Here is a 26,565-nt window from a genome sequence, read left to right as displayed (position 1 = left end):
TTTTTTTCTTTGTCTGTGCTTCAGCACCGTGGACAGTGACAGCTCGTGCACACCACACTTCTACAGGTCAACAAAGTCCCTATCAGGTTTAATTACATCACTGCGTCATTTTGCCGTCTTTAATTAGTTCTTTCTGTGTCCTGATTCAACTATGTCCTCGCTGTGTATTTTGTGAACATGTCCAAAGTTGGACCACATCCTTGACATTTTCATGGAGAATACACCACGAATGAATACATTCTACTGCATTTCTAATAGGCTGCACAGGTTCTGACTGCGTCACCCCAGGTTTTTATCAGACGTTGTGGCAGTGTTACAGTGTGGCAGCAGATATCTCAGTGTGTCTTTTAACAATGTGCCACATTGTTCTCACTTGTGTCCATGTCACTGCAGCTCCAGAGTGTGCAATGTGTAAAAACGCTTTGAGAGGCTGACGCTCAAAACGTCAAACGGGTTCTCGTTCTCTAAACAACACTACGCTCAGAAAACTTTCTTGGATAGAAGCCTAACACCACCTGAGGAGTGCAGAGCTCATCCTTCAATCACAGCCGAGAAGCCTTCCAACATTATCTCATTATCTCAACTCGGTTTTGTGAGCAGAAGAAACGGGAAGAGCAGGGAAAGAAAACAAAGCTAAAGAAGGTAGAAGTGGAGCAGATCAAGTCCAACACCCAGTCCACCACCCAGCCCACCACACAGCCCACCACCCAGTCCACCACCATTCCACCACCCAGTCCAACACCCAGATGACCACAGAGTTCAACACCTAGTCCATCACCGAGTCCAACACCCAGCCCACCACCGAGACCACCACCCAGTCCAACACCCATTCCACCACCCAGTCCACCACCCAGTTCAACACCCAGCCCACCACCCACTTCAACACCCAGCCCACAACCCAGTCCACCACCGAGTTCAACACCCAGTCCACCACCCAGTCCACCACCGAGTCATCCACCAAGTCCAACACGCAGTCCACCACCCAGCCCAAAACCCATTCCACCACCCAGTTCACCACCAAGTCCAACACGCACTCCACCACCCAGTCCACCACCATTCCACCACCCAGTGCAACAACCAGTTCACCACAGAGTTCAACACCAAGTCCATCACCGAGTCCAACATCCAGCAAACCACCCAGTACACCACCCAGTCTAACACCCAGTCCACCACCCAGTTCACCATCCAGCCCACCACCCAGTCCACCACCGAGTCCACGTCCATTCCACCACCCAGCCCACCACCCAGTCCACCACCCAGTCCAACACCCAGTCCACCACCCAGCCCACAACCCAGTTCACCACCGACTTCAAAACCCAGTCCACCACCCAGTTCAACACCAAGTCCAACACCAAGTCCACCACCAAGTCCAATACCCAGCCCACCACCGAGTTCACCACAGAGTTCACCACCCAGCCCACCACCACCACCAAGTCCAACACGCACTCCACCACCCAGTCCACCACCCAGTCCAACACCCATTCCACCACCCAGTCCACCACCCAGTTCAACACCAAGTCCATCACCAAGTCCAACACACACTCCACCACCCAGTCCACCACCGAGTCCACGACCATTACACCACCCAGTCCAACACCCAGTTTACCACAGAGTCCAACACCCAGTCCACCACCCAGCCCACCACACAGTTCACCACCCAGTTCAAAACCCAGTCCAACACCAAGTCCAACACCAAGTCCACCACCCAGCCCACCACCCAGTCAGTCCACCACCGAGTTCAACACCCAGTTCAACACCCAGTCCACCACCCAGTCCACGTCCATTCCACCACCAAGCCCACCACCCAGTCCACCACCCAGTTCAACACCCAGTCCACCACCGAGTCCGCGTCCATTCCACCACCAAGCCCACCACCCAGTCCACCACCCGGGCCAACACCCAGTCCGCCACCCAGCCCACAACCCAGTTCACCACCGACTTCAAAACCCAGTCAACCACCAAGTCCAACACCAAGTCCACCACCAAGTCCAACACCCAGCCCACCACCGAGTTCACCACAGAGTTCACCACCAAGTCCAACACGCACTCCATAACCCAGTCCACCACCGAGTCCACCACCGAGTTCAACACCCAGTTCAACACCCAGTCCACCACCCAGTCCAACACACAGTCCACCACCCAGTCCAACACGCAGTCCACTACCCACTTCAACACCCAGCCCACAATCCAGTCCACCACTGAGTTCAACACCCAGTCCACCATCGAGTCCACCACCTAGTCCACCACCGAGTCAACCACCAAGTCCAACACGCAGTCCACCACCCAGCCCACCACCCATTCCACCACCCAGTTCAACACCAAGTCCAACACTCACTCCAACACCCAGCCCACCACCCAGTCCACCACCGAGTCCACGACCATTCCACCACTCAGCCCACCGCCCAGTCCAACACCAAGTCCACCACCAAGTCCACCACCCAGTCCACCACCAAGTCCAACACGCAGTCCCCCACCAAGTCCAACACCCAGCCCAAAACCCATTCCACCACCCAGTTCACCACCAAGTCCAACACGCACTCCACCACCCAGTCCACCACCATTCCACCACCCAGTCCAACAACCAGTTCACCACAGAGTTCAACACCAAGTCCATCACCGAGTCCAACATCCAGCAAACCACCCAGTACACCACCCAGTCTAACACCCAGTCCACCACCCAGTTCACCATCCAGCCCACCACCCAGTCCACCACCGAGTCCACGTCCATTCCACCACCCAGTCCACCACCCAGTCCAACACCCAGTCCACCACCCAGCCCACAACCCAGTTCACCATCGACTTCAAAACCCAGTCCACCACCCAGTTCAACACCAAGTCCAACACCAAGTCCACCACCAAGTCCAACACCCAGCCCACCACCGAGTTCACCACAGAGTTCACCACCCAGCCCACCACCACCACCAAGTCCAACACGCACTCCACCACCCAGTCCACCACCCAGTCCAACACCCATTCCACCACCCAGTCCACCACCCAGTTCAACACCAAGTCCATCACCAAGTCCAACACACACTCCACCACCCAGTCCACCACCGAGTCCACGACCATTACACCACCCAGTCCAACACCCAGTTTACCACAGAGTCCAACACCCAGTCCACCACCTAGCCCACCACACAGTTCACCACCCAGTTCAAAACCCAGTCCAACACCAAGTCCAACACCAAGTCCACCACCCAGCCCACCACCCAGCCCACCACCCAGTCCACCACCGAGTTCAACACCCAGTTCTACACCCAGTCCACCACCCAGTCCACCACCGAGTCCACGTCCATTCCACCACCAAGCCCACCACCCAGTCCACCACCCAGTTCAACACCCAGTCCACCACCGAGTCCACGTCCATTCCACCACCAAGCCCACCACCCAGTCCACCACCAAGTCCACCACCAAGTCCAACACCCAGCCCACCACCGAGTTCACCACAGAGTTCACCACCAAGTCCAACACGCACTCCACAACCCAGTCCACCACCGAGTTCAACACCCAGTTCAACACCCAGTCCACCACCCAGTCCAACACACAGTCCACCACCCAGTCCAACACGCAGTCCACTACCCACTTCAACACCCAGCCCACAATCCAGTCCACCACTGAGTTCAACACCCAGTCCACCATCGAGTCCAACACGCAGTCCACCACCTAGTCCACCACTGAGTCAACCACCAAGTCCAACACGCAGTCCACCACCCAGCCCACCACCCATTCCACCATCCAGTTCAACACCAAGTCCAACACCCAGTCCACCACCGAGTCCACGACCATTCCACCACTCAGCCCACCGCCCAGTCCAACACCAAGTCCACCACGCAGTCCACCACCCAGCCCAAAACCCATTCCACCACCCAGTTCACCACCAAGTCCAACACGCACTCCACCACCCAGTCCACCACCATTCCACCACCCAGTGCAACAACCAGTTCACCACAGAGTTCAACACCAAGTCCATCACCGAGTCCAACATCCAGCAAACCACCCAGTACACCACCCAGTCTAACACCCAGTCCACCACCCAGTTCACCATCCAGCCCACCACCCAGTCCACCACCGAGTCCACGTCCATTCCACCACCCAGCCCACCACCCAGTCCACCACCCAGTCCAACACCCAGTCCACCACCCAGCCCACAACCCAGTTCACCACCGACTTCAAAACCCAGTCCACCACCCAGTTCAACACCAAGTCCACCACCAAGTCCAATACCCAGCCCACCACCGAGTTCACCACAGAGTTCACCACCCAGCCCACCACCACCACCAAGTCCAACACGCACTCCACCACCCAGTCCACCACCCAGTCCAACACCCATTCCACCACCCAGTCCACCACCCAGTTCAACACCAAGTCCATCACCAAGTCCAACACACACTCCACCACCCAGTCCACCACCGAGTCCACGACCATTACACCACCCAGTCCAACACCCAGTTTACCACAGAGTCCAACACCCAGTCCACCACCCAGCCCACCACACAGTTCACCACCCAGTTCAAAACCCAGTCCAACACCAAGTCCAACACCAAGTCCACCACCCAGCCCACCACCCAGTCAGTCCACCACCGAGTTCAACACCCAGTTCAACACCCAGTCCACCACCCAGTCCACCACCGAGTCCACGTCCATTCCACCACCAAGCCCACCACCCAGTCCACCACCCAGTTCAACACCCAGTCCACCACCGAGTCCGCGTCCATTCCACCACCAAGCCCACCACCCAGTCCACCACCCGGGCCAACACCCAGTCCGCCACCCAGCCCACAACCCAGTTCACCACCGACTTCAAAACCCAGTCAACCACCAAGTCCAACACCAAGTCCACCACCAAGTCCAACACCCAGCCCACCACCGAGTTCACCACAGAGTTCACCACCAAGTCCAACACGCACTCCATAACCCAGTCCACCACCGAGTCCACCACCGAGTTCAACACCCAGTCCACCACCCAGTCCAACACACAGTCCACCACCCAGTCCAACACGCAGTCCACTACCCACTTCAACACCCAGCCCACAATCCAGTCCACCACTGAGTTCAACACCCAGTCCACCATCGAGTCCACCACCTAGTCCACCACCGAGTCAACCACCAAGTCCAACACGCAGTCCACCACCCAGCCCACCACCCATTCCACCACCCAGTTCAACACCAAGTCCAACACCCAGCCCACCACCCAGTCCACCACCGAGTCCACGACCATTCCACCACTCAGCCCACCGCCCAGTCCAACACCAAGTCCACCACCAAGTCCACCACCCAGTCCACCACCAAGTCCAACACGCAGTCCCCCACCAAGTCCAACACCCAGCCCAAAACCCATTCCACCACCCAGTTCACCACCAAGTCCAACACGCACTCCACCACCCAGTCCACCACCATTCCACCACCCAGTCCAACAACCAGTTCACCACAGAGTTCAACACCAAGTCCATCACCGAGTCCAACATCCAGCAAACCACCCAGTACACCACCCAGTCTAACACCCAGTCCACCACCCAGTTCACCATCCAGCCCACCACCCAGTCCACCACCGAGTCCACGTCCATTCCACCACCCAGTCCACCACCCAGTCCAACACCCAGTCCACCACCCAGCCCACAACCCAGTTCACCATCGACTTCAAAACCCAGTCCACCACCCAGTTCAACACCAAGTCCAACACCAAGTCCACCACCAAGTCCAACACCCAGCCCACCACCGAGTTCACCACAGAGTTCACCACCCAGCCCACCACCACCACCAAGTCCAACACGCACTCCACCACCCAGTCCACCACCCAGTCCAACACCCATTCCACCACCCAGTCCACCACCCAGTTCAACACCAAGTCCATCACCAAGTCCAACACACACTCCACCACCCAGTCCACCACCGAGTCCACGACCATTACACCACCCAGTCCAACACCCAGTTTACCACAGAGTCCAACACCCAGTCCACCACCTAGCCCACCACACAGTTCACCACCCAGTTCAAAACCCAGTCCAACACCAAGTCCAACACCAAGTCCAACACCCAGCCCACCACCCAGCCCACCACCCAGTCCACCACCGAGTTCAACACCCAGTTCTACACCCAGTCCACCACCCAGTCCACCACCGAGTCCACGTCCATTCCACCACCAAGCCCACCACCCAGTCCACCACCCAGTTCAACACCCAGTCCACCACCGAGTCCACGTCCATTCCACCACCAAGCCCACCACCCAGTCCACCACCAAGTCCACCACCAAGTCCAACACCCAGCCCACCACCGAGTTCACCACAGAGTTCACCACCAAGTCCAACACGCACTCCACAACCCAGTCCACCACCGAGTTCAACACCCAGTTCAACACCCAGTCCACCACCCAGTCCAACACACAGTCCACCACCCAGTCCAACACGCAGTCCACTACCCACTTCAACACCCAGCCCACAATCCAGTCCACCACTGAGTTCAACACCCAGTCCACCATCGAGTCCAACACGCAGTCCACCACCTAGTCCACCACTGAGTCAACCACCAAGTCCAACACGCAGTCCACCACCCAGCCCACCACCCATTCCACCATCCAGTTCAACACCAAGTCCAACACTCACTCCAACACCCAGCCCACCACCCAGTCCACCACCGAGTCCACGACCATTCCACCACTCAGCCCACCGCCCAGTCCAACACCAAGTCCACCACCAAGTCCACCACCCAGTCCACCACCAAGTCCAACACGCAGTCCCCCACCAAGTCCAACACGCAGTCCACCACCCATTCCACTACCCAGTTCACCACCAAGTCCAAAACGCACTCCACCACCCAGTCCACCACCGAGTCCATCACCATTCCACCACCCAGTCCAACACCCAGTTCACAAGAGTTCAACACCCAGTCCATCACCGAGTCCAACATCCAGCCCACCACCCAGTCACCACCCAGTCCAAAACCCATTCCACCACCCAGTTCACCACCAAGTCCACCACCCAGTTCAACACCCAGCCCACCACCCAGTTCACCACTGAGTTCAACACCCAGTCCACCACCGAGTCCAACACGCAGTCCACCACCAAGTTCAACACCAAGTCACCACCGAGTCCACCACCCAGTCCACCACCCTTTCCACCACCGGGTCAAACACCCAGTCCACCACCCTGTCCAACACCCAGTTCACCACTGAGTTCAACACCCAGTCCAACACCAAGTCCACCACTGAGTCCAACATCCAGGCCACCACCCAGTTCACCACAGAGTTCACCACCCAGCCCACCACCGGGTCCAACACCCAGCCCACCACCGAATCCACCACCCAGCCCACCACCGAGTCCACCACCAAGTCCAACACACAGTCCACAACCCACCCCAAAACCCAGTCCAACACACAGATCAACGCCCAGTCCACCACCCAGTGCAACACCCAGTTCAACAACCAGTCCAACATGCAGTCCACCACCCAGTCCACCACCAAGTCCATCACCCAGTCGAACACCCAGTTTACCACCAAGTCCAACATGCAGTCCACCACCCAGTCCACCACCGAGTTCAACACCCACTCCATCACCCAGTCCAACACCCAGTTCACCACGAAGTCCAACATGCAGTCCACCACCCAGTCCACCACCGAGTTCAACACCAAGTCACCACCGAGTCCACCACCCACACCACCACCCTTTCCACCATCGGGTCAAACACCCAGTCCACCACCCTGTCCAACACCCAGTTCACCACTGAGTCCAACACCCAGCCCACCACCCACTTCACCACAGAGTTCACCACCCAGCCCACCACCCAGTACAACACCCAGATGACCAGAGTTCAACACCCAGTCCATCACCGAGTCCAACACCCAGTCCACCACCGAATCCACCACCCAGTCCACCACCCAGTTCACCACCAAGTCCAACACGCAGTCCACCACCCAGCACACCACCCAGTCCAACACCCAGATCACCACCCAGTCCACCACCCAGTCCAACACGCAGTTCACCACCAAGTCCAACACGCAGTCCACCACCCAGTCCAACACACAGTCCACCACCCAGTCCACCACCCACTTCAACACCCAGCCCACAACCCAGTCCACCACCGAATTCAACACCCAGTCCACCACCCAGTCCACCACCGAGTCTAACACGCAGTCCACACCCCGGTCCACCACCAAGTCCAACACGCAGTCCAGCACCCAACCCACCACCCAGTCCACCACTGAGTCCACCACCCAGTCCAACACCCAGATCACCACCCAGTCCAACACGCAGTTCACCACCAAGTCCAACATGCAGTCCACCACCCAGCCCACCACCCAGTCCACCACCGAGTTCAACACCCAGTCCACCACCCAGTCCACCACCCAGCCCACAACCCAGTCCACCACCAAGTCCAACACGCAGTCCACCACCCAGTCCACCACCGAGTTCAACACCCAGTCCACCACCCAGTCCACCACCCAGCCCACCACCCAGTCCACAACCAAGTCCAACATGCAGTCCACCACCCAGTCCACCACCGAGTTCAACACCCACTCCAACACCCAGTCCAACACCCAGTTCACCACAAAGTCCAACATGCAGTCCACCATCCAGTCCACCACCGAGTTCAACACCAAGTCACCACCGAGTCCACCACCCAGTCCACCACCCACACCACCACCCTTTCCACCATCGGGTCAAACACCCAGTCCACCACCCTGTCCAACACCCAGTTCACCACTGAGTTCAACACCCAGTCCAACACCAAGTCCACCACCGAGTCCAACACCCAGCCCAGCACCCAGTTCACCACAGAGTTCACCACCCAGCCCACCACCCAGTACAACACCCAGATGACCACAGAGTTCAACACCCAGTCCATCACCGAGTCCAACACCCAGTCCACCACCGAATCCACCACCCAGTCCACCACCCAGTTCACCACCAAGTCCAACACGCAGTCCACCACCCAGCACACCACCCAGTCCAACACCCAGATCACCACCCAGTCCACCACCCAGTCCAACACGCAGTTCACCACCAAGTCCAACACGCAGTCCACCACCCAGTCCAACACCCAGTCCACCACCCACTTCAAAACCCAGCCCACAACCCAGTCCACCACCGAATTCAACACCCAGTCCACCACCCAGTCCACCACCGAGTCTAACACGCAGTCCACACCCCGGTCCACCACCGAGTCCACCACCAAGTCCAACATGCAGTCCAGCACCCAGCCCACCACCCAGTCCACCACTGAGTCCACCACCCAGTCCAACACCCAGATCACCACCCAGTCCACCACCCAGTCCAACACGCAGTTCACCACCAAGTCCAACATGCAGTCCACCACCCAGCCCACCACCCAGTCCACCACCGAGTTCAACACCCAGTCCACCACCCAGTCCACCACCCAGCCCACAACCCAGTCCACCACCAAGTCCAACACGCAGTCCACCACCCAGTCCACAACCAAGTCCAACACGCAGTCCACCACCCAGCCCACCACCCAGTTCACCACCAAGTCCAACACGCAGTCCACCACCCAGTCCACCACCGAGTCCATCACCATTCCACCACCCAGTCCAACACCCAGTTCACCACAGAGTTCAACACCCAGTCCATCACCGAGTCCAACATCCAGCCCACCACCCAGTCCAAAACCCATTCCACCACCCAGTTCACCACCAAGTCCACCACCCAGTTCAACACCCAGCCCACTGCCCAGTTCACCACCGAGTTCAACACCCAGTCCACCACCGAGTCCAACACGCAGTCCACCACCCAGCCCACCACCGAGTCCACCACCAAGTCCAACATGCAGTCCATCACCCAGATCACCACCAAGTCCACCATCCAATCCACCACCCACCCCAAAACCCAGTCCAACACACAGATCAACGCCCAGTCCACCACCCAGTGCAACACCCAGTTCAATCAATCAATCAATCAATCAATTTTTTTTATATAGCGCCAAATCACAACAAACAGTTGCCCCAAGGCGCTTTATATTGTAAGGTAAGGCCATACAATAATTATGTAAAACCCCAACGGTCAAAACGACCCCCTGTGAGCAAGCACTTGGCTACAGTGGGAAGGAAAAACTCCCTTTTAACAGGAAGAAACCTCCAGCAGAACCAGGCTCTGGGAGGGGCAGTCTTCTGCTGGGACTGGTTGGGGCTGAGGGAGAGAACCAGGAAAAAGACATGCTGTGGAGGGGAGCAGAGATCGATCACTAATGATTAAATGCAGAGTGGTGCATACAGAGCAAAAAGAGAAAGAAACAATGCATCATGGGAACCCCCCAGCAGTCTACGTCTATAGCAGCATAACTAAGGGATGGTTCAGGGTCACCTGATCCAGCCCTAACTATAAGCTTTAGCAAAAAGGAAAGTTTTAAGCCTAATCTTAAAAGTAGAGAGGGTGTCTGTCTCCCTGATCTGAATTGGGAGCTGGTTCCACAGGAGAGGAGCCTGAAAGCTGAAGGCTCTGCCTCCCATTCTACTCTTACAAACCCTAGGAACTACAAGTAAGCCTGCAGTCTGAGAGCAAAGCGCTCTATTGGGGTGATATGGTACTACGAGGTCCCTAAGATAAGATGGGACCTGATTATTCAAAACCTTATAAGTAAGAAGAAGAATTTTAAATTCTATTCTAGAATTAACAGGAAGCCAATGAAGAGAGGCCAATATGGGTGAGATATGCTCTCTCCTTCTACACCCACTCCAACACCCAGTCCATCACCCACTCCAACACCCAGTTCACCACGAAGTCCAACATGCAGTCCACCACCCAGTCCACCACCGAGTTCAACACCAAGTCAAAACTGAGTCCACCACCCAGTCCACCACCCACACCACCACCCTTTCCACCACCGGGTCAAACACCCAGTCCACCACCCTGTCCAACACCCAGTTCACCACTGAGTCCACCACCGAGTCCAACACCCAGCCCACCACAAAGTTCACCACAGAGTTCACCACCCAGCCCACCACCCAGTACAACACCCAGATGACCACAGAGTTCAACACCCAGTCCATCACCGAGTCCAACACCCAGCCCACCACCCAGTTCACCACCAAGTCCAACACGCAGTCCACCACCCAGCCCACCACCGAGTCCAACACCTAGTCCACCACCCAGTCCACCACCAAGTTTAACACCCAGTCCACCACCAAGTTCAACACCCAGTCCACCACCCAGTCCACCACCGAGTCCAACACCTAGTCCACCACCGAGTTACACACATTCAGTTCCGGGTCTGAGAACCTGCAGCCGTCCACGTCTCATGGTCTTGTTTTAATAAACACAAAGTGATCTTGTTGCCATGGTGACGTCTCACCTCCGTTCCAGGAGCCATTGTGGGGTAATACTGCTACAGCGGCATCGTAGCCGTCCTGCTGCGCGGTCCCGTCTGTGTCGGCGGCCTCAGGCTCCTGCAGACTGTCTTCCTCCACAATGTGTAGCTTGTCCTCATCATCGGAGTCTGAGCTGGCCTCCAAGCCATTGTTGAAGTTTGTCACTGTAGAGGAGAGAAGACACAATTTAATGCCACCAAAGAACCACAGCACAGCCGTTGTTCTGAGGGTCCAGCATGCCGCTGCTTCACACGTAGAGGACGGGATCAAAGCATCTAACAACAACAGGATGAAGAGCGATCAATACAACTGCATCCATTCATGATAAAACAGTGGCACAGGTACTGTAGCTCACCTGGATGACACAAAACACCACAGATTCAGGGAGAAAAGTGGGTGTGGCCAAACTCCAAAGACTGTATCAAGGTCAAAATTTAACAAATCTTAAAAATCTGTCATATCTGTTTTAGAGCTGTCTACTAGCTACCCTTGGACCAAATTTCAACTCAATATCTTTAAAAATTGCTGACGAGTGGCTCTGGGTGACATTTTCAATATGTCTGCCATGGCAGCCATATTTGAAAATGGACCGCAACGCCTCAAACAAACTTTGTCCTCATGGCTACAAACATGCACATCAAGTGTTAGCTTCACTGGTCCAGCATTTTCAGACACACACGAACGACGCTGACGGACGACCCCTCCGGTCCAGGTGAGTTTCTTCATTCTCAGACACCGTTTATCACAGCCAGAAACTGTACGAAGAAAAAGGGAACCAGCGGAGCAGCAGTCTGACCCGAATCTACACGGGCCAAATCTAAAAGAAGACAAAATGCAGTTTGAGTTCTGATAAATCAAACTAATCATATTAGTGTTATTATCATTAACTGGCACAGTGGCTTAGTGGTTAGCACTGTGGCCTCACAGCAAAAAGGTCATGGGTTCTCTTCCCGCCTGGTCCTTTCTGCATGGAGTTTGCGTGTTCTCCCCGTGTTGGTGTGGATTTTCTCCGGCTGCTCCCACATCCAAAAACATGCAGGTTCACTGAACCACTGACTTTAACTTGAAGCTGGACACAGACGTGTTTGTGTGTCCCTGTGATGGACTGGCGTCCTGTGCAGGATGAACCCCAGCTGACTGCTGGGATAGGCTCCAGCCCCCCACCCCACCCCCACCTACCCTGAACCCTTGATTGGAGTAAGTGGGTGTAGAAAATGAATAAATGAATATGAATTATCATTAACATCAACCAAACAATTAATTAGCCACATAAATAATCAATAGACTGATCAGTGTTGATCGCTGTGATCCGCTCACACATCAAGTACACAACCCCCCCCTTTAATCTACACACAGGAGACACAAAAAGGGACAAACTGCAGCTGCGGAGGAAAACAATCACTTGTTTCTCAGCCTCAGGAAGCAGATTTATTTCGGGGCGATCTGCAGGCGGCGGGTTGGTCTGCGGGGGACGTCCTCCTAATGGGAGCTCCGGCTGAAAAATGGGCCGACTGGAGCCGCCTGAATAAACTCTGAGCACGTGTGCAGCAGTAAACCTGTAGATGGCGATGATGAGTGGGTGTGTGAGAACGTGAGTGATGGCGAGCGCGACGCTATTCGCATTTAACTGCTGCTTTAATGTTGGCGTGTTCCCTGATTCAAACCACTGTGCATGTATGAGTGTGCGTGCTCTGGAAGATCTTTGGGTTCCGCTATGTGTCAAACGAGTTGTTAGCTGGTACTGGATTATGGGGGATCGTCATCAATGATATTTTGGACGTGCGGTGCGTTTCTCTGTGCAGGATCCAGAACACGCCTTAGTGCTGAGGACACGCCCACATTTCACCTGGCTGTTGCAAATAGATGGTTACTTTTGAGAGGTGGGGATGGACGGATTCTCTGCTCAGGTGGGTCCACGAAGAGTCCACTGGCTCCAAAAACAGTTTGACAATACTTCCATGACCATGATGCCATTTGAACAGTCTCAGAGCTGCAGAGTTGATCATAAGGCTGCTGAAAAAACAAACTAATTGCTGATTCGTGGATATTTTGCATGATTTCATTGATGTTATCTGTCACTGGCCTGGCGGGCTGCCACGCCCGTTACACTGCAAGAAACACAGAGCACCACTGCCATGTCCCATGGTGCATTGCTCCAAGCATGAGCCAGCATGCAGGCAACTCAGCGCCGAGGACCCCAACAACTCGGAAAGGCCAAAGACACGCCCACGTGTTCACGGGCGTTAGCGGGCTGCCTGTGTGGATCTGGCAACGCGAGGTGCAGCTTCAAGACCTGCCCTGAACTCACTGACAGACATTCCAGCTTAAACAAAATATCTTGCTGCAAACTGACCTACAAAGTGTTTGCTGCATGTTTTTCCATGTTTTTTATATAAAACAAATGACTTCACAGGTTTTCAAGTAAACCTTTGTTTTTGTCCTCATTACACAACAAACAGGCGGTGCACTGTTTACAGGACATCTACAGACCTGCTCAGGGCGCGTTCATGAGATCACAAATCACAACAAAAACCAAACAAACAAACAAACAAAATGAAACAGGAGACAAAAACAGAACAAGATCACATCCTGACTGAAAGTTCCTGAGCCCCAGCTTCCTCTGCTCATGACTGCCAGGGGGCAGCACCGAGCAGAGGAGGAAAGACAACCGCTTCCAACCACACAACTCTGCAAAAATAAACAAACAGATGCTCTGACACTTTAGCATTTTATACTCGTGTGTGTGTGTGTGCGCGCACGCGTGTGCATGTGCACACGCAGCAGTCCCCATCATCAGAACAGTGCATGGAGTGACGTGTTAATCCTCCATCTGGGGGCCTGAGGAGATGAGACACTGAGAGAGGACGCTGGACGACACGCACATCCTCACTCACAGCGAGTGGCCACGCCTTCCTGACTCTGAAGGGCCGCATCATCGGACACGTGACCCCTGAGAGGAAATCATGTGTCTGACGCACCACAACAGAACCAGGCTGAACCACATGGCCCAGTATGTGGGTCAAAAGTCAGGGCCGTGTAACGGAGAGCGGCAGGGGCGGGGCGGAGGGGCGGGGCGGGGCCAGTGATCTGTTATTAAGAACACATCATATCCATGTGTTCAGTCTCACTTAGTAAAAGCAGAACAATAATCCACATAACACAATCCAACAGGTGTGGATTCAATCTGTCATACTGAAGTGTTTATTTACTGAACTACAGGAAAAGAAAATGAAAGAAAAATGAGAAAGAACTGAGGGATGTCTGCTGGTTTTGCTCTATATGGAGACTTAATAGTTAATTCCTACTCAAAACTAAAGGTTGACAAATAAAGTCACAACAAACTAATTAAACCAAGAAAAAATAAAAAAATACTAGCGTGTTGTCCGTGGGGATCCATGGTCTCTGGATTGGGTCATGTTCATAAAATAGGTAGCTGACATTTATCAAGCGTGGTAATCATGTGAGTCCAGACTGTTTTAGAACCTCAGACCTCAACAGTTTTAATGTTAATTTACTGGCTTAATGTCTTTATACATTGTTTAGGGTCTTCTTATCATATACACACTATTATTATTATTATTATTATCATTTTATTTTTACTTCTTATTTTGTCATTTGATTTTTAAATGGACCACAATGAAAAAAGTGTTTTCACTGTCTTGTGTCATCCATGTATTTTTAATGTATTTAAAATTATATTATGTACATACAGAGGGGTGGGAGAAAAAAATCAATTCACGTAAGTATCGCAATTTTTTGTTTTACAATTTTTAAATTGATTTTGTTAATAAAAATATAGATTTTTTTCTAAATATGAATGCTACATTTTAAACTACGTTTATCAGCCGGGTTCGTTAAAGTTACCGCTTTTCTCCAGCAGAGGGCGAAATGCTTTTCCTCGACTCTACCTGGCAATGCAATGTCACATCTGTCTGCGGGGGAAAAAAAATTTCAATTGAAAGTGGAGAATGGCGGACAACTCGCTAGGTGGCACAGGGATAAAACCCCCACATCACATTATGTTTTGTTTGTTTTTTTTTGCTTTGAAGGGAAAAACAGAACTGAACATGTCAAAAGCTATTTGTAAAATCTGTAATGTACATGTTGTGTACTGCGGAAATATGACAAACCTCAGTGCCCATCTAGCAAGGCACCATCCTGAAGTAAATGCAGAACTTCCAGCCAAACGTCCGGCAGCAACAAGCCAGCAGACACTGAAAGCAGCATCTTCCAATTGACCCAACAAGTTCTGACAAAGCCAAACACATCACAAAATCAACCGCGGACTTTATTTGCAAAGACCTGCGGCCTTATGGTGTTTCAGGAACATGCTACACACGCTGGAGCTGAGGAACGTGATACCTTCCAGAAAGTATTTCTGGAAAACAAAAGGCTCACATTTGAGTGTTCAGGTGCTCAGGTTCATGTGTTGTGTTTGTGAAATTTGTTTTTTACAGCACTGACTGAGCAGAACAGAAACAGATTCACATGTGATGTGCATTTTGGGAGGAAATATTCCTCCTGATATAGACTGTAGACATCATTATGCAACTTTTTCACTGGTATTAAGAAAGCTAAATTAAGAATTGCAGAAATCGGCAATATCGTAAAAATCACAATTTAAATCGACTCAACACCAAAAAAATCGTGAGAATCGAATCAGGGGAAAAAGCATATTGTCCATCCCTATTACACTGAACTCAAAATCACTCACCACACTCATGCTTTTGCAGCGTTCATCCTTGACCCAAAATGCATAAACATACCAAACAGCAAATGTCAGCTGTTCACAGTTTCTCTCTTATCAAAGTTGTGCGCACGCACAGTTGCTGTAACCAGGTGGTAACAGCAACATGACACTCAACTAAACTGACTAAACCAACTCAAGTACAAAAACACAATAAATCAATAACAACACTGTTAAACTAACATGAACCACAATGACAACATTTAAAACCTCAAATTCCCATGGTGCATTGTAGCATAACATCCATTGTTTAATGGTTAGCTAAAATGACTAATTTCTCCAAAAAAGTTTGTCTTATCAACTTTCTGTTTTTGCAGCGTTCATCCTTGACCAAAAATAGATAAACATACAAAATGTCAGCTCTCCCTGGTTTCTGTGTCACACACACACACACACACACACACACACACACACACACACACACACACACACACACACACACACACACACACACACACACACACACACACACACACACACACACACAGAGGCTACTTGGCTATTATAATATATAATTATGTAAAAAATAATTTCCACAACAAACAAACAAACAAAAAAGTCTTGAAGCACTTTATTCTTTTTATCATTGCTCCAAAAAATACTGTACTTTTTCTGTTTGTTTTTTTTTTTACTTCCTTCTGCTCTCCAAAAGCTGAATGGCTCATCTGGTTGTCTGTTCGCTCCTGATTGGCTGAACACAGCTGAAGGAGGAGTGAAACATCCATCAGGACCCAGTTTAGGAGACACTTGTTTCGACCAATCAAGCAGCATGAGCTCATGAGCAGATTTGTGTTCCGTTTATCATTCGGACACGTGTGTTTGGACGTCACATGACAATCACTTTCCCAAAGCAGGTCAGACGAGGCAGGTGAGGCTGCTCAGAACCAATGGGTACTGATCAGAGGAGAATAAAGGCCTCTGCCCTCATCTGCTTACCCATAATTCTTTTCTCTGCACCCGCCAGAGGCACCGCTGACATGTAGAAGTGAAAAAAGCTGTTTTTCCATAAGACTCAGCCTGCAGCGTCCCCGGGTTTGACTCCCAGCCTGGATAACCTTTGGTGAAAAAAAAGAATAAACATCTTGAACTTTGCAATGATTCCTAAAGTTAGCTCCGCCCCTCTGATACATAGTGGTGATGACTAATGTGTCATCTAGCTCTCATTTCTAGAAATCTGGCCAATTTTCTTAAATCCTCCAAACCGTGACTATCCAGGGTTGGGACCAGGAAGCAGAGTTGTAGTCTTACACACCTCTCTGCAGCTTCTCTCCCCCTGCCATCCCCTCATTACCCCATCCCCGTAGAGACGGTGCCTGCTCCCAGACTACCAATAACCAGCAAAAATCTATTTAAGCATAAAAATTCAAAAAGAAAAAATAATATAGCACCTTCAACTGCACCACAGACTAAAACAGTTAAATGTGGTCTATTAAACATTAGGTCTCTCTCTTCTAAGTCCCTGTTAGTAAATGATATAATAATTGATCAATCAATCAATCAATCAATTTTTTTATATAGCGCCAAATCACAACAAACAGTTGCCCCAAGGCGCTTTATATTGTAAGGCAAGGCCATACAATAATTATGTAAAACCCCAACGGTCAAAACGACCCCCTGTGAGCAAGCAGTTGGCTACAGTGGGAAGGAAAAACTCCCTTTTAACAGGAAGAAACCTCCAGCAGAACCAGGCTCAGGGAGGGGCAGTCTTCTGCTGGGACTGGTTGGGGCTGAGGGAGAGAACCAGGAAAAAGACATGCTGTGGAGGGGAGCAGAGATCAATCACTAATGATTAAATGCAGAGTGGTGCATACAGAGCAAAAAGAGAAAGAAACAGTGCATCATGGGAACCCCCCAGCAGTCTACGTCTATAGCAGCATAACTAAGGGATGGTTCAGGGTCACCTGATCCAGCCCTAACTATAAGCTTTAGCAAAAAGGAAAGTTTTAAGCCTAATCTTAAAAGTAGAGAGGGTGTCTGTCTCCCTGATCTGAATTGGGAGCTGGTTCCACAGGAGAGGAGCCTGAAAGCTGAAGGCTCTGCCTCCCATTCTACTCTTACAAACCCTAGGAACTACAAGTAAGCCTGCAGTCTGAGAGCGAAGAGCTCTATTGGGGTGATATGGTACTATGAGGTCCCTAAGATAAGATGGGACCTGATTATTCAAAACCTTATAAGTAAGAAGAAGAATTTTAAATTCTATTCTAGAATTAACAGGAAGCCAATGAAGAGAGGCCAATATGGGTGAGATATGCTCTCTCCTTCTAGTCCCCATCAGTACTCTAGCTGCAGCATTTTGAATTAACTGAAGGCTTTTTAGGGAACTTTTAGGACAACCTGATAATAATGAATTACAATAGTCCAGCCTAGAGGAAATAAATGCATGAATGCATTGATCAACATATTGATTTATTCTGCCTTACAGAAACCTGGTTACAGCAGGATGAATATGTTAGTTTAAATGAGTCAACACCCCCAAGTCACACTAACTGTCAGAATGCTCGTAGCACGGGCCGAGGGGGAGGATTAGCAGCAATCTTCCATTCCAGCTTATTAATTAATCAAAAACCCAGACAGAGCTTTAATTCATTTGAAAGCTTGTCTCTTAGTCTTGTCCATCCAAATTGGAAGTCCCAAAAACCAGTTTTATTTGTTATTATCTATCGTCCACCTGGTCGTTACTGTGAGTTTCTCTGTGAATTTTCAGACCTTTTGTCTGACTTAGTGCTTAGCTCAGATAAGATAATTATAGTGGGCGATTTTAACATCCACACAGATGCTGAGAATGACAGCCTCAACACTGCATTTAATCTATTATTAGACTCTATTGGCTTTGCTCAAAAAGTAAATGAGTCCACCCACCACTTTAATCATATCTTAGATCTTGTTCTGACTTATGGTATGGAAATAGAAGACTTAACAGTATTCCCTGAAAACTCCCTTCTGTCTGATCATTTCTTAATAACATTTACATTTACTCTGATGGACTACCCAGCAGTGGGGAATAAGTTTCATTACACTAGAAGTCTTTCAGAAAGCGCTGTAACTAGGTTTAAGGATATGATTCCTTCTTTATGTTCTCTAATGCCATATACCAACACAGTGCAGAGTAGCTACCTAAACTCTGTAAGGGAGATAGAGTATCTCGTCAATAGTTTTACATCCTCATTGAAGACAACTTTGGATGCTGTAGCTCCTCTAAAAAGAGAGCTTTAAATCAGAAGTGCCTGACTCCGTGGTATAACTCACAAACTCGTAGCTTAAAGCAGATAACCCGTAAGTTGGAGAGGAAATGGCGTCTCACTAACTTAGAAGATCTTCACTTAGCCTGGAAAAAGAGTCTGTTGCTCTATAAAAAAGCCCTCCGTAAAGCTAGGACATCTTTCTACTCATCACTAATTGAAGAAAATAAGAACAACCCCAGGTTTCTTTTCAGCACTGTAGCCAGGCTGACAAAGAGTCAGAGCTCTATTGAGCTGAGTATTCCATTAACTTTAACTAGTAATGACTTCATGACTTTCTTTGCTAACAAAATTTTAACTATTAGAGAAAAAATTACTCATAACCATCCCAAAGACGTATCGTTATCTTTGGCTGCTTTCAGTGATGCCGGTATTTGGTTAGACTCTTTCTCTCCAATTGTTCTGTCTGAGTTATTTTCATTAGTTACTTCATCCAAACCATCAACATGTTTATTAGACCCCATTCCTACCAGGCTGCTCAAGGAAGCCCTACCATTGTTTAATGCTTCGATCTTAAATATGATCAATCTATCTTTATTAGTTAGCTATGTACCACAGGCTTTTAAGGTGGCAGTAATTAAACCATTACTTAAAAAGCCATCACTTGACCCAGCTATCTTAGCTAATTATAGGCCAATCTCCAACCTTCCTTTTCTCTCAAAAATTCTTGAAAGGGTAGTTGTAAAACAGCTAACTGATCATCTGCAGAGGAATGGTCTATTTGAAGAGTTTCAGTCAGGTTTTAGAATTCATCATAGTACAGAAACAGCATTAGTGAAGGTTACAAATGATCTTCTTATGGCCTCGGACAGTGGACTTATCTCTGTGCTTGTTCTGTTAGACCTCAGTGCTGCTTTTGATACTGTTGACCATAAAATTTTATTACAGAGATTAGAGCATGCCATAGGTATTAAAGGCACTGCGCTGCGGTGGTTTGAATCATATTTGTCTAATAGATTACAATTTGTTCATGTAAATGGGGAATCTTCTTCACAGACTAAAGTTAATTATGGAGTTCCACAAGGTTCTGTGCTAGGACCAATTTTATTCACTTTATACATGCTTCCCTTAGGCAGTATTATTAGACGGTATTGCTTCAATTTTCATTGTTACGCAGATGATACCCAGCTTTATCTATCCATGAAGCCAGAGGACACACACCAATTAGCTAAACTGCAGGATTGTCTTACAGACATAAAGACATGGATGACCTCTAATTTCCTGCTTTTAAACTCAGATAAAACTGAAGTTATTGTACTTGGCCCCACAAATCTTAGAAACATGGTGTCTAACCAGATCCTTACTCTGGATGGCATTACCCTGACCTCTAGTAATACTGTGAGAAATCTTGGAGTCATTTTTGATCAGGATATATCATTCAAAGTCCATATTAAACAAATATGTAGGACTGCTTTTTTGCATTTACGCAATATCTCTAAAATCAGAAAGGTCTTGTCTCAGAGTGATGCTGAAAAACTAATTCATGCATTTATTTCCTCTAGGCTGGACTATTGTAATTCATTATTATCAGGTTGTCCTAAAAGTTCCCTAAAAAGCCTTCAGTTAATTCAAAATGCTGCAGCTAGAGTACTGACGGGGACTAGAAGGAGAGAGCATATCTCACCCATATTGGCCTCTCTTCATTGGCTTCCTGTTAATTCTAGAATAGAATTTAAAATTCTTCTTCTTACTTATAAGGTTTTGAATAATCAGGTCCCATCTTATCTTAGGGACCTCGTAGTACCATATCACCCCAATAGAGCGCTTCGCTCTCAGACTGCAGGCTTACTTGTAGTTCCTAGGGTTTGTAAGAGTAGAATGGGAGGCAGAGCCTTCAGCTTTCAGGCTCCTCTCCTGTGGAACCAGCTGCAATTCAGATCAGGGAGACAGACACCCTCTCTACTTTTAAGATTAGGCTTAAAACTTTCCTTTTTGCTAAAGGTTATAGTTAGGGCTGGATCAGGTGACCCTGAACCATCCCTTAGTTATGCTGCTATAGACGTAGACTGCTGGGGGGTTCCCATGATGCACTGTTTCTTTCTCTTTTTGCTCTATATGCACCACTCTGCATTTAATCATTAGTGATCAATCTCTGCTCCCCTCCACAGCATGTCTTTTTCCTGGTTCTCTCCCTCAGCCCCAACCAGTCCCAGCAGAAGACTGCCCCTCCCTGAGCCTGGTTCTGCTGGAGGTTTCTTCCTGTTAAAAGGGAGTTTTTCCTTCCCACTGTAGCCAAGTGCTTGCTCACAGGGGGTCGTTTTGACCGTTGGGGTTTTACATAATTATTGTATGGCCTTGCCTTACAATATAAAGCGCCTTGGGGCAACTGTTTGTTGTGATTTGGCGCTATATAAAAAAATTGATTGATTGATTGATTACTGTCCTACTTTACATGAAGGAACAGAAATCACCTCCTCTGATTGGCTCTGATTATAAAGACGTGTGAGCAAAACCTTAGATTGGACACGTGCACATGTCTGTACTGACCCAGTGCAGCTGTGCATCATGGGAACTTTGCCAAGCCCCCAACAGACAATTACCCCCCCTGTGTGTGTGTGTGTGTGTGTGTGTGTGTGTGTGTGTGTGTGTGTGTGTGTGTGTGTGTGTGTGTGGATCACTAAAGCTGTCTGTCTGCTACTCAATGTGACCAGACTTAAACATGGTGAGCAGCTGCACGATGTGACCAGACTTAAACATGGTGAGCAGCTGCACAAAGGCCCCGCCCCCTTAAAGGGGCAGTGTGCCATGTTCGACCTCCTCCTTAAAGCTGCACTGCCTATTTAAAAAAAAAGAAGAAAGAAATAAACAGCGATGAGAAAATATTGATTTTACACGATGAAATAACTGGTAATACATGAAATCCAGCCATTTTGGAAAAAAAAACCCTGCTTACACCACTTAAGGCTGAAAGGGGGCGGAGCCTATCCCGGTCATCATTGGGTAAGAGGCAGGATTCAGTCCAGACAGACCGCCAGACTGTCACAGCGCCAACACACACACCGTCACTCAATTTAATGTCATCAGTGTCTTTTGTATGTGGGTGGAAGGCAGAGCACCTGGAGGGAAACCACGCGGACAGAACACACCGACTCCACACAGAGTTTAGTTCTACAAACTACACATTCAGCCCATGTATTACTTGCCTTAGCCACAAGGGGGCAGGACTGCACAGTGTACAAATGGTAACTGTTGTCAGTTTAGTTTGTGAGATGCTCATCATGTCCTTGCTTACGAAAGAACAGAGCAGCTCAAAACACTGACCTCACGGACAAACAAGCTCAACTTCAACCACACCTGCTCTTAATTTCCCATCATGCATGTGACAATAAGACGACTGCCTGCAGTAATCCCAGACATGTCCAGCAGGTGGCAGGTATCCGGTAGATGACATAACGATCTGGTGTGTTCAAGTTGTAGAAGCTCTGTGTTTGTGACATGGACACGTTTACCGCGTGTAGGAAACAAAGCCGCCGTGGTCGCACGGCTGGACGCCATTAACACTGAGTCATTATGTGGAATTCATATTCCAGGGGTGTCTGTGAGGTAAGACTCAGGCTGTGTCCTCGACAAAGACACCAGACATGGGATGGGGCGGCTGAGTCCCCCGGCCACAGCGCACTGGCGTGTCCACGCCCACTTTACCGTAACACAGCAACCTCTGCACAAACACTCTGCAGATGTGTAAACGCACACGGGGAGGAAAACCCCTGGACGTGCAGCCAGAGGACGGGGACGACTCCTCCTTACAGAGACTGCCACGTACGTGTCTCAGCCGGAAACGCGGCCTCGGCCTGCGCCCCATTAATAACTCCACCGCCAACATTTATAATTCACGTGGCTACGACGCCGAGGCCTTGACGTCTGTGTGTGTGTGTGTGTATGCGCGTGAGTCCTGAAAGTAATCAGGACTCTCCAGCTGCTTCCTGTTCGGCCCAGGTGCTCAATCAGACCCCATCAGACCTTTCTGTCTTTTTTCTCCCCCTCTCTGTTTCTGTCAGAGGGTCGCCCCCCCACCCCGGCCCCCCCCGGCCCCCTCGGCAGAGAACAGTAAGAACTATAGAGGAGGCCCCACTCTTCAAACCACACAACCAAAGCTGAGAGAAAAGATTTTGGTCCCAGTGAAGCATAAACTTTGAGGACTCTGAATATCTGTTGAAACAGAACATGTTTAAAAATAACTTAAATTAAATAACTTAAATAATAACTTAAATAACTTCTTTTCTTTTTTGTTGTTGTTGTTTTTTGGTCATTTATTCAGCTCTGGAGAACTGAGAGTAAAAATATACCATTAACTGCTGAGATCATTTAAAATACCACAATCTGACTTTGTCTTTCAGGTGATCTGATAATTCATCTTTTCTCTGTTTTATAATGAAGTTAAAAAAGGAAGTGGAGGTTTGAAGGTCAGAGAAAGGACCTCATGGAGGAGGATGTCGGCTTGAACCCTTGACTGGACAGTAAATAAGTCCCTTCGGCTGCTCCCTTGTTCTTACTTGGGGTCATCACAGCAGACCTGAGGTGGATCTGCAGGTTGATTTGGCACAAGTTTTACACCAGAACTCCACATTACATGGAGGAATGTGGCAGATGTGGGGTTTGAACCAGGAACATTCCATACTTAAACCAAGTGCACTAACCACTTGTCCACCTGACCGGATCCAGGGGGAAAATGTGCGTAGTGAAGCTGAACGAACATCAGGGGTCTCACCAGTGGATCATGACTAAGCTGCCCTTGAGCAAGGTCCTTTGGTGAAAACATCTAATGAAATAACAATGTTCAACCAAAACATGCACAGAAGTAGAGAGATGGAACGGCAACTTTTGGTCTCGGGGGCTGAAGTTGTGCCGCACATGCACCAGGGGACTTGGGGTTCTTTGCTTCTGGTCAGCCAGCGCTTCGTTATCAGGTATTATAAACTCCAATATTCTGCTGGGAATCGACAATATCAAACATCACAAAACAAGGTTAAAGGTTTTGTTCAATTAATCTGAATAATGTACTGAGCCACAGATTTTGTAGCTGCCCCGGTTATTGATCACAAAGTCACTGTTGTGTGGGCCGCCAGAAGAGGAGGTACTGCTGGCCCACCACCAGAGGGCGCCCTGCCTGAAGTGCGGGCTTCAGGCACGAGAGGGCGCTGCCGCCTCACAGGAACAGCCAAGGTGACAGCTGTTACTCATCAACTATGACAGCTGTCACCGATCATCTGCACTTCACCCCAGATAAAAGCAGGATGACACCTCCACCACGTCGCCGAGATATCGTTCTTCTACGGAGGTAATACTCTCAGCCTGAATATTCCAATATTGATTCCAGTAGATACATTGTTGCAGCTGTCTCCCCGGAGGACCGGCGTGGGCCGCGACTGCTTCGCTCTGCTTTCCGCCAGATAAGTGAATAGACAGACGCTGCACGAGTGTGAGGTGGAGGTGGAATTCCCACCGTTGTTGTTACTGGGTGTACACACACCCACACTTGACTCTTTGCTCTTCGCCAGCAGTACCAGATCCGACACGCGGAGACGGTGGCCACCTGAGGGACTCGGGACCTGGCGGCTCCAGTATCCTTCGGGTTCGGTGGCGGAGGAAATCGTGTGGTTCCGGTTCTTCTCTAGACGGACGTCTCCTATCGTCGAGCCTGCCCACACGACACCTTTATCCATTGACTTTGTATTTATTCTATAATCTGCTGTGTGTGGTTGTGGCATTCACAACAGTAAAGTGTTCAAATTTAACTCCTTCTATTGTCCGTTCATTTACGCCCCCTGTTGTGGGTCCGTGTCACTAACAGTCACGCTGCTCTCAAAATAAAAATGCATCATCGGTGCTGCACCATGAAGGTTTGGAAACAACCGGTTAGGTTGAAAGATCAAGATAAATCCCACGTATCCCACATGTCCAGAACTATTCAGATCAAATATATCTGAATATCTACACTCAACAAAAATATAAACGCAACACTTTTGGTTTTGCTTCCATTTTGTATGAGATGAACTCAAAGATCTAAAACTTTTTCCACATACACAATATCACCATTTCCCTCAAATATTGTTCACAAACCAGTCTAAATCTGTGATAGTGAGCACTTCTCCTTTGCTGAGATAATCCATCCCACCTCACAGGTGTGCCATATCAAGATGCTGATTAGACACCATGATTAGTGCATAGGTGTGCCTTAGACTGCCCACAATAAAAGGCCACTCTGAAAGGTGCAGTTTTATCACACAGCACAATGCCACAGATGTCGCAAGATTTGAGGGAGCGTGCAATTGGCATGCTGACAGCAGGAATGTCAACCAGAGCTGTTGCTCATGTATTGAATGTTCATTTCTCTACCATAAGCCGTCTCCAAAGGCGTTTCAGAGAATTTGGCAGCACATCCAACCAGCCTCACAACCACAGACCACGTGTAACCACACCAGCCCAGGACCTCCACATCCAGCCTGTTCACCTCCAAGATCGTCTGAGACCAGCCACTCGGACAGCTGCTGAAAAAATCGGTTTGCATAACCAAAGAATTTCTGCACAAACTGTCAGAAACCGTCTCAGGGAAGCTCATCTGCATGCTCGTCGTCCTCATCGGGGTCTCAACCTGACTCCAGTTCGTCATCGTAACCGACTTGAGTGGGCAAATGCTCACATTCGCTGGTGTTTGGCACGTTGGAGAGGTGTTCTCTTCACGGATGAATCCCCGTTCACACTGTCCAGGGCAGATGGCAGACAGCGTGTGTGGCGTCGTGTGGGTGAGCGGTTTTCTGATGTCAATGTTGTGGATCGAGTGGCCCATGGTGGCGGTGGGGTTATGGTATGGGCAGGCATCTGTTATGGACGAAGAACACAGGTGCATTTTATTGATGGCATTTTGAATGCACAGAGATACCGTGACGAGATCCTGAGGCCCATTGTTGTGCCATACATCCAAGAACATCACCTCATGTTGCAGCAGGATAATGCACGGCCCCATGTTGCAAGGATCTGTACACAATTCTTGGAAGCTGAAAATGTCCCAGTTCTTGCATGGCCGGCATACTCACCGGACATGTCACCCATTGAGCATGTTTGGGATGCTCTGGACCGGCGTATACGACAGCGTGTACCAGTTCCTGCCGATATCCAGCAACTTCCCACAGCCATTGAAGAGGAGTGGACCAACATTCCACAGGCCACAATTGACAACCTGATCAACTCTATGCGAAGGAGATGTGTTGCACTGCATGAGGCAAATGGTGGTCACACCAGATACTGACTGGTATCCCCCCCAATAA

The 26,565-nt window shown here is 49.8% G+C and overlaps 1 protein-coding gene across 1 annotated transcript in view; it reads right to left on the bottom strand.

Moving 5' to 3' along the window:
* Positions 1-26,565, bottom strand: part of LOC117505945 (zinc finger E-box-binding homeobox 1-like) — a gene marked incomplete at its 3' end in the record, with an annotated part of 179,063 nt that overhangs the window by 23,040 nt on the left and 129,458 nt on the right. The window contains exon 2 of the mRNA XM_034165483.1: positions 11,299-11,478. Coding sequence (XP_034021374.1) covers positions 11,299-11,478 — 180 coding nt within the window. The remainder of the gene's footprint in view (positions 1-11,298; positions 11,479-26,565) is intronic.

Source organism: Thalassophryne amazonica, unplaced genomic scaffold (genome assembly GCF_902500255.1).
Source record: "Thalassophryne amazonica unplaced genomic scaffold, fThaAma1.1, whole genome shotgun sequence".
NCBI classification, from domain to species: Eukaryota; Metazoa; Chordata; class Actinopteri; order Batrachoidiformes; family Batrachoididae; genus Thalassophryne; species Thalassophryne amazonica.
This window is presented reverse-complemented; position numbering and strand designations above follow the sequence as displayed.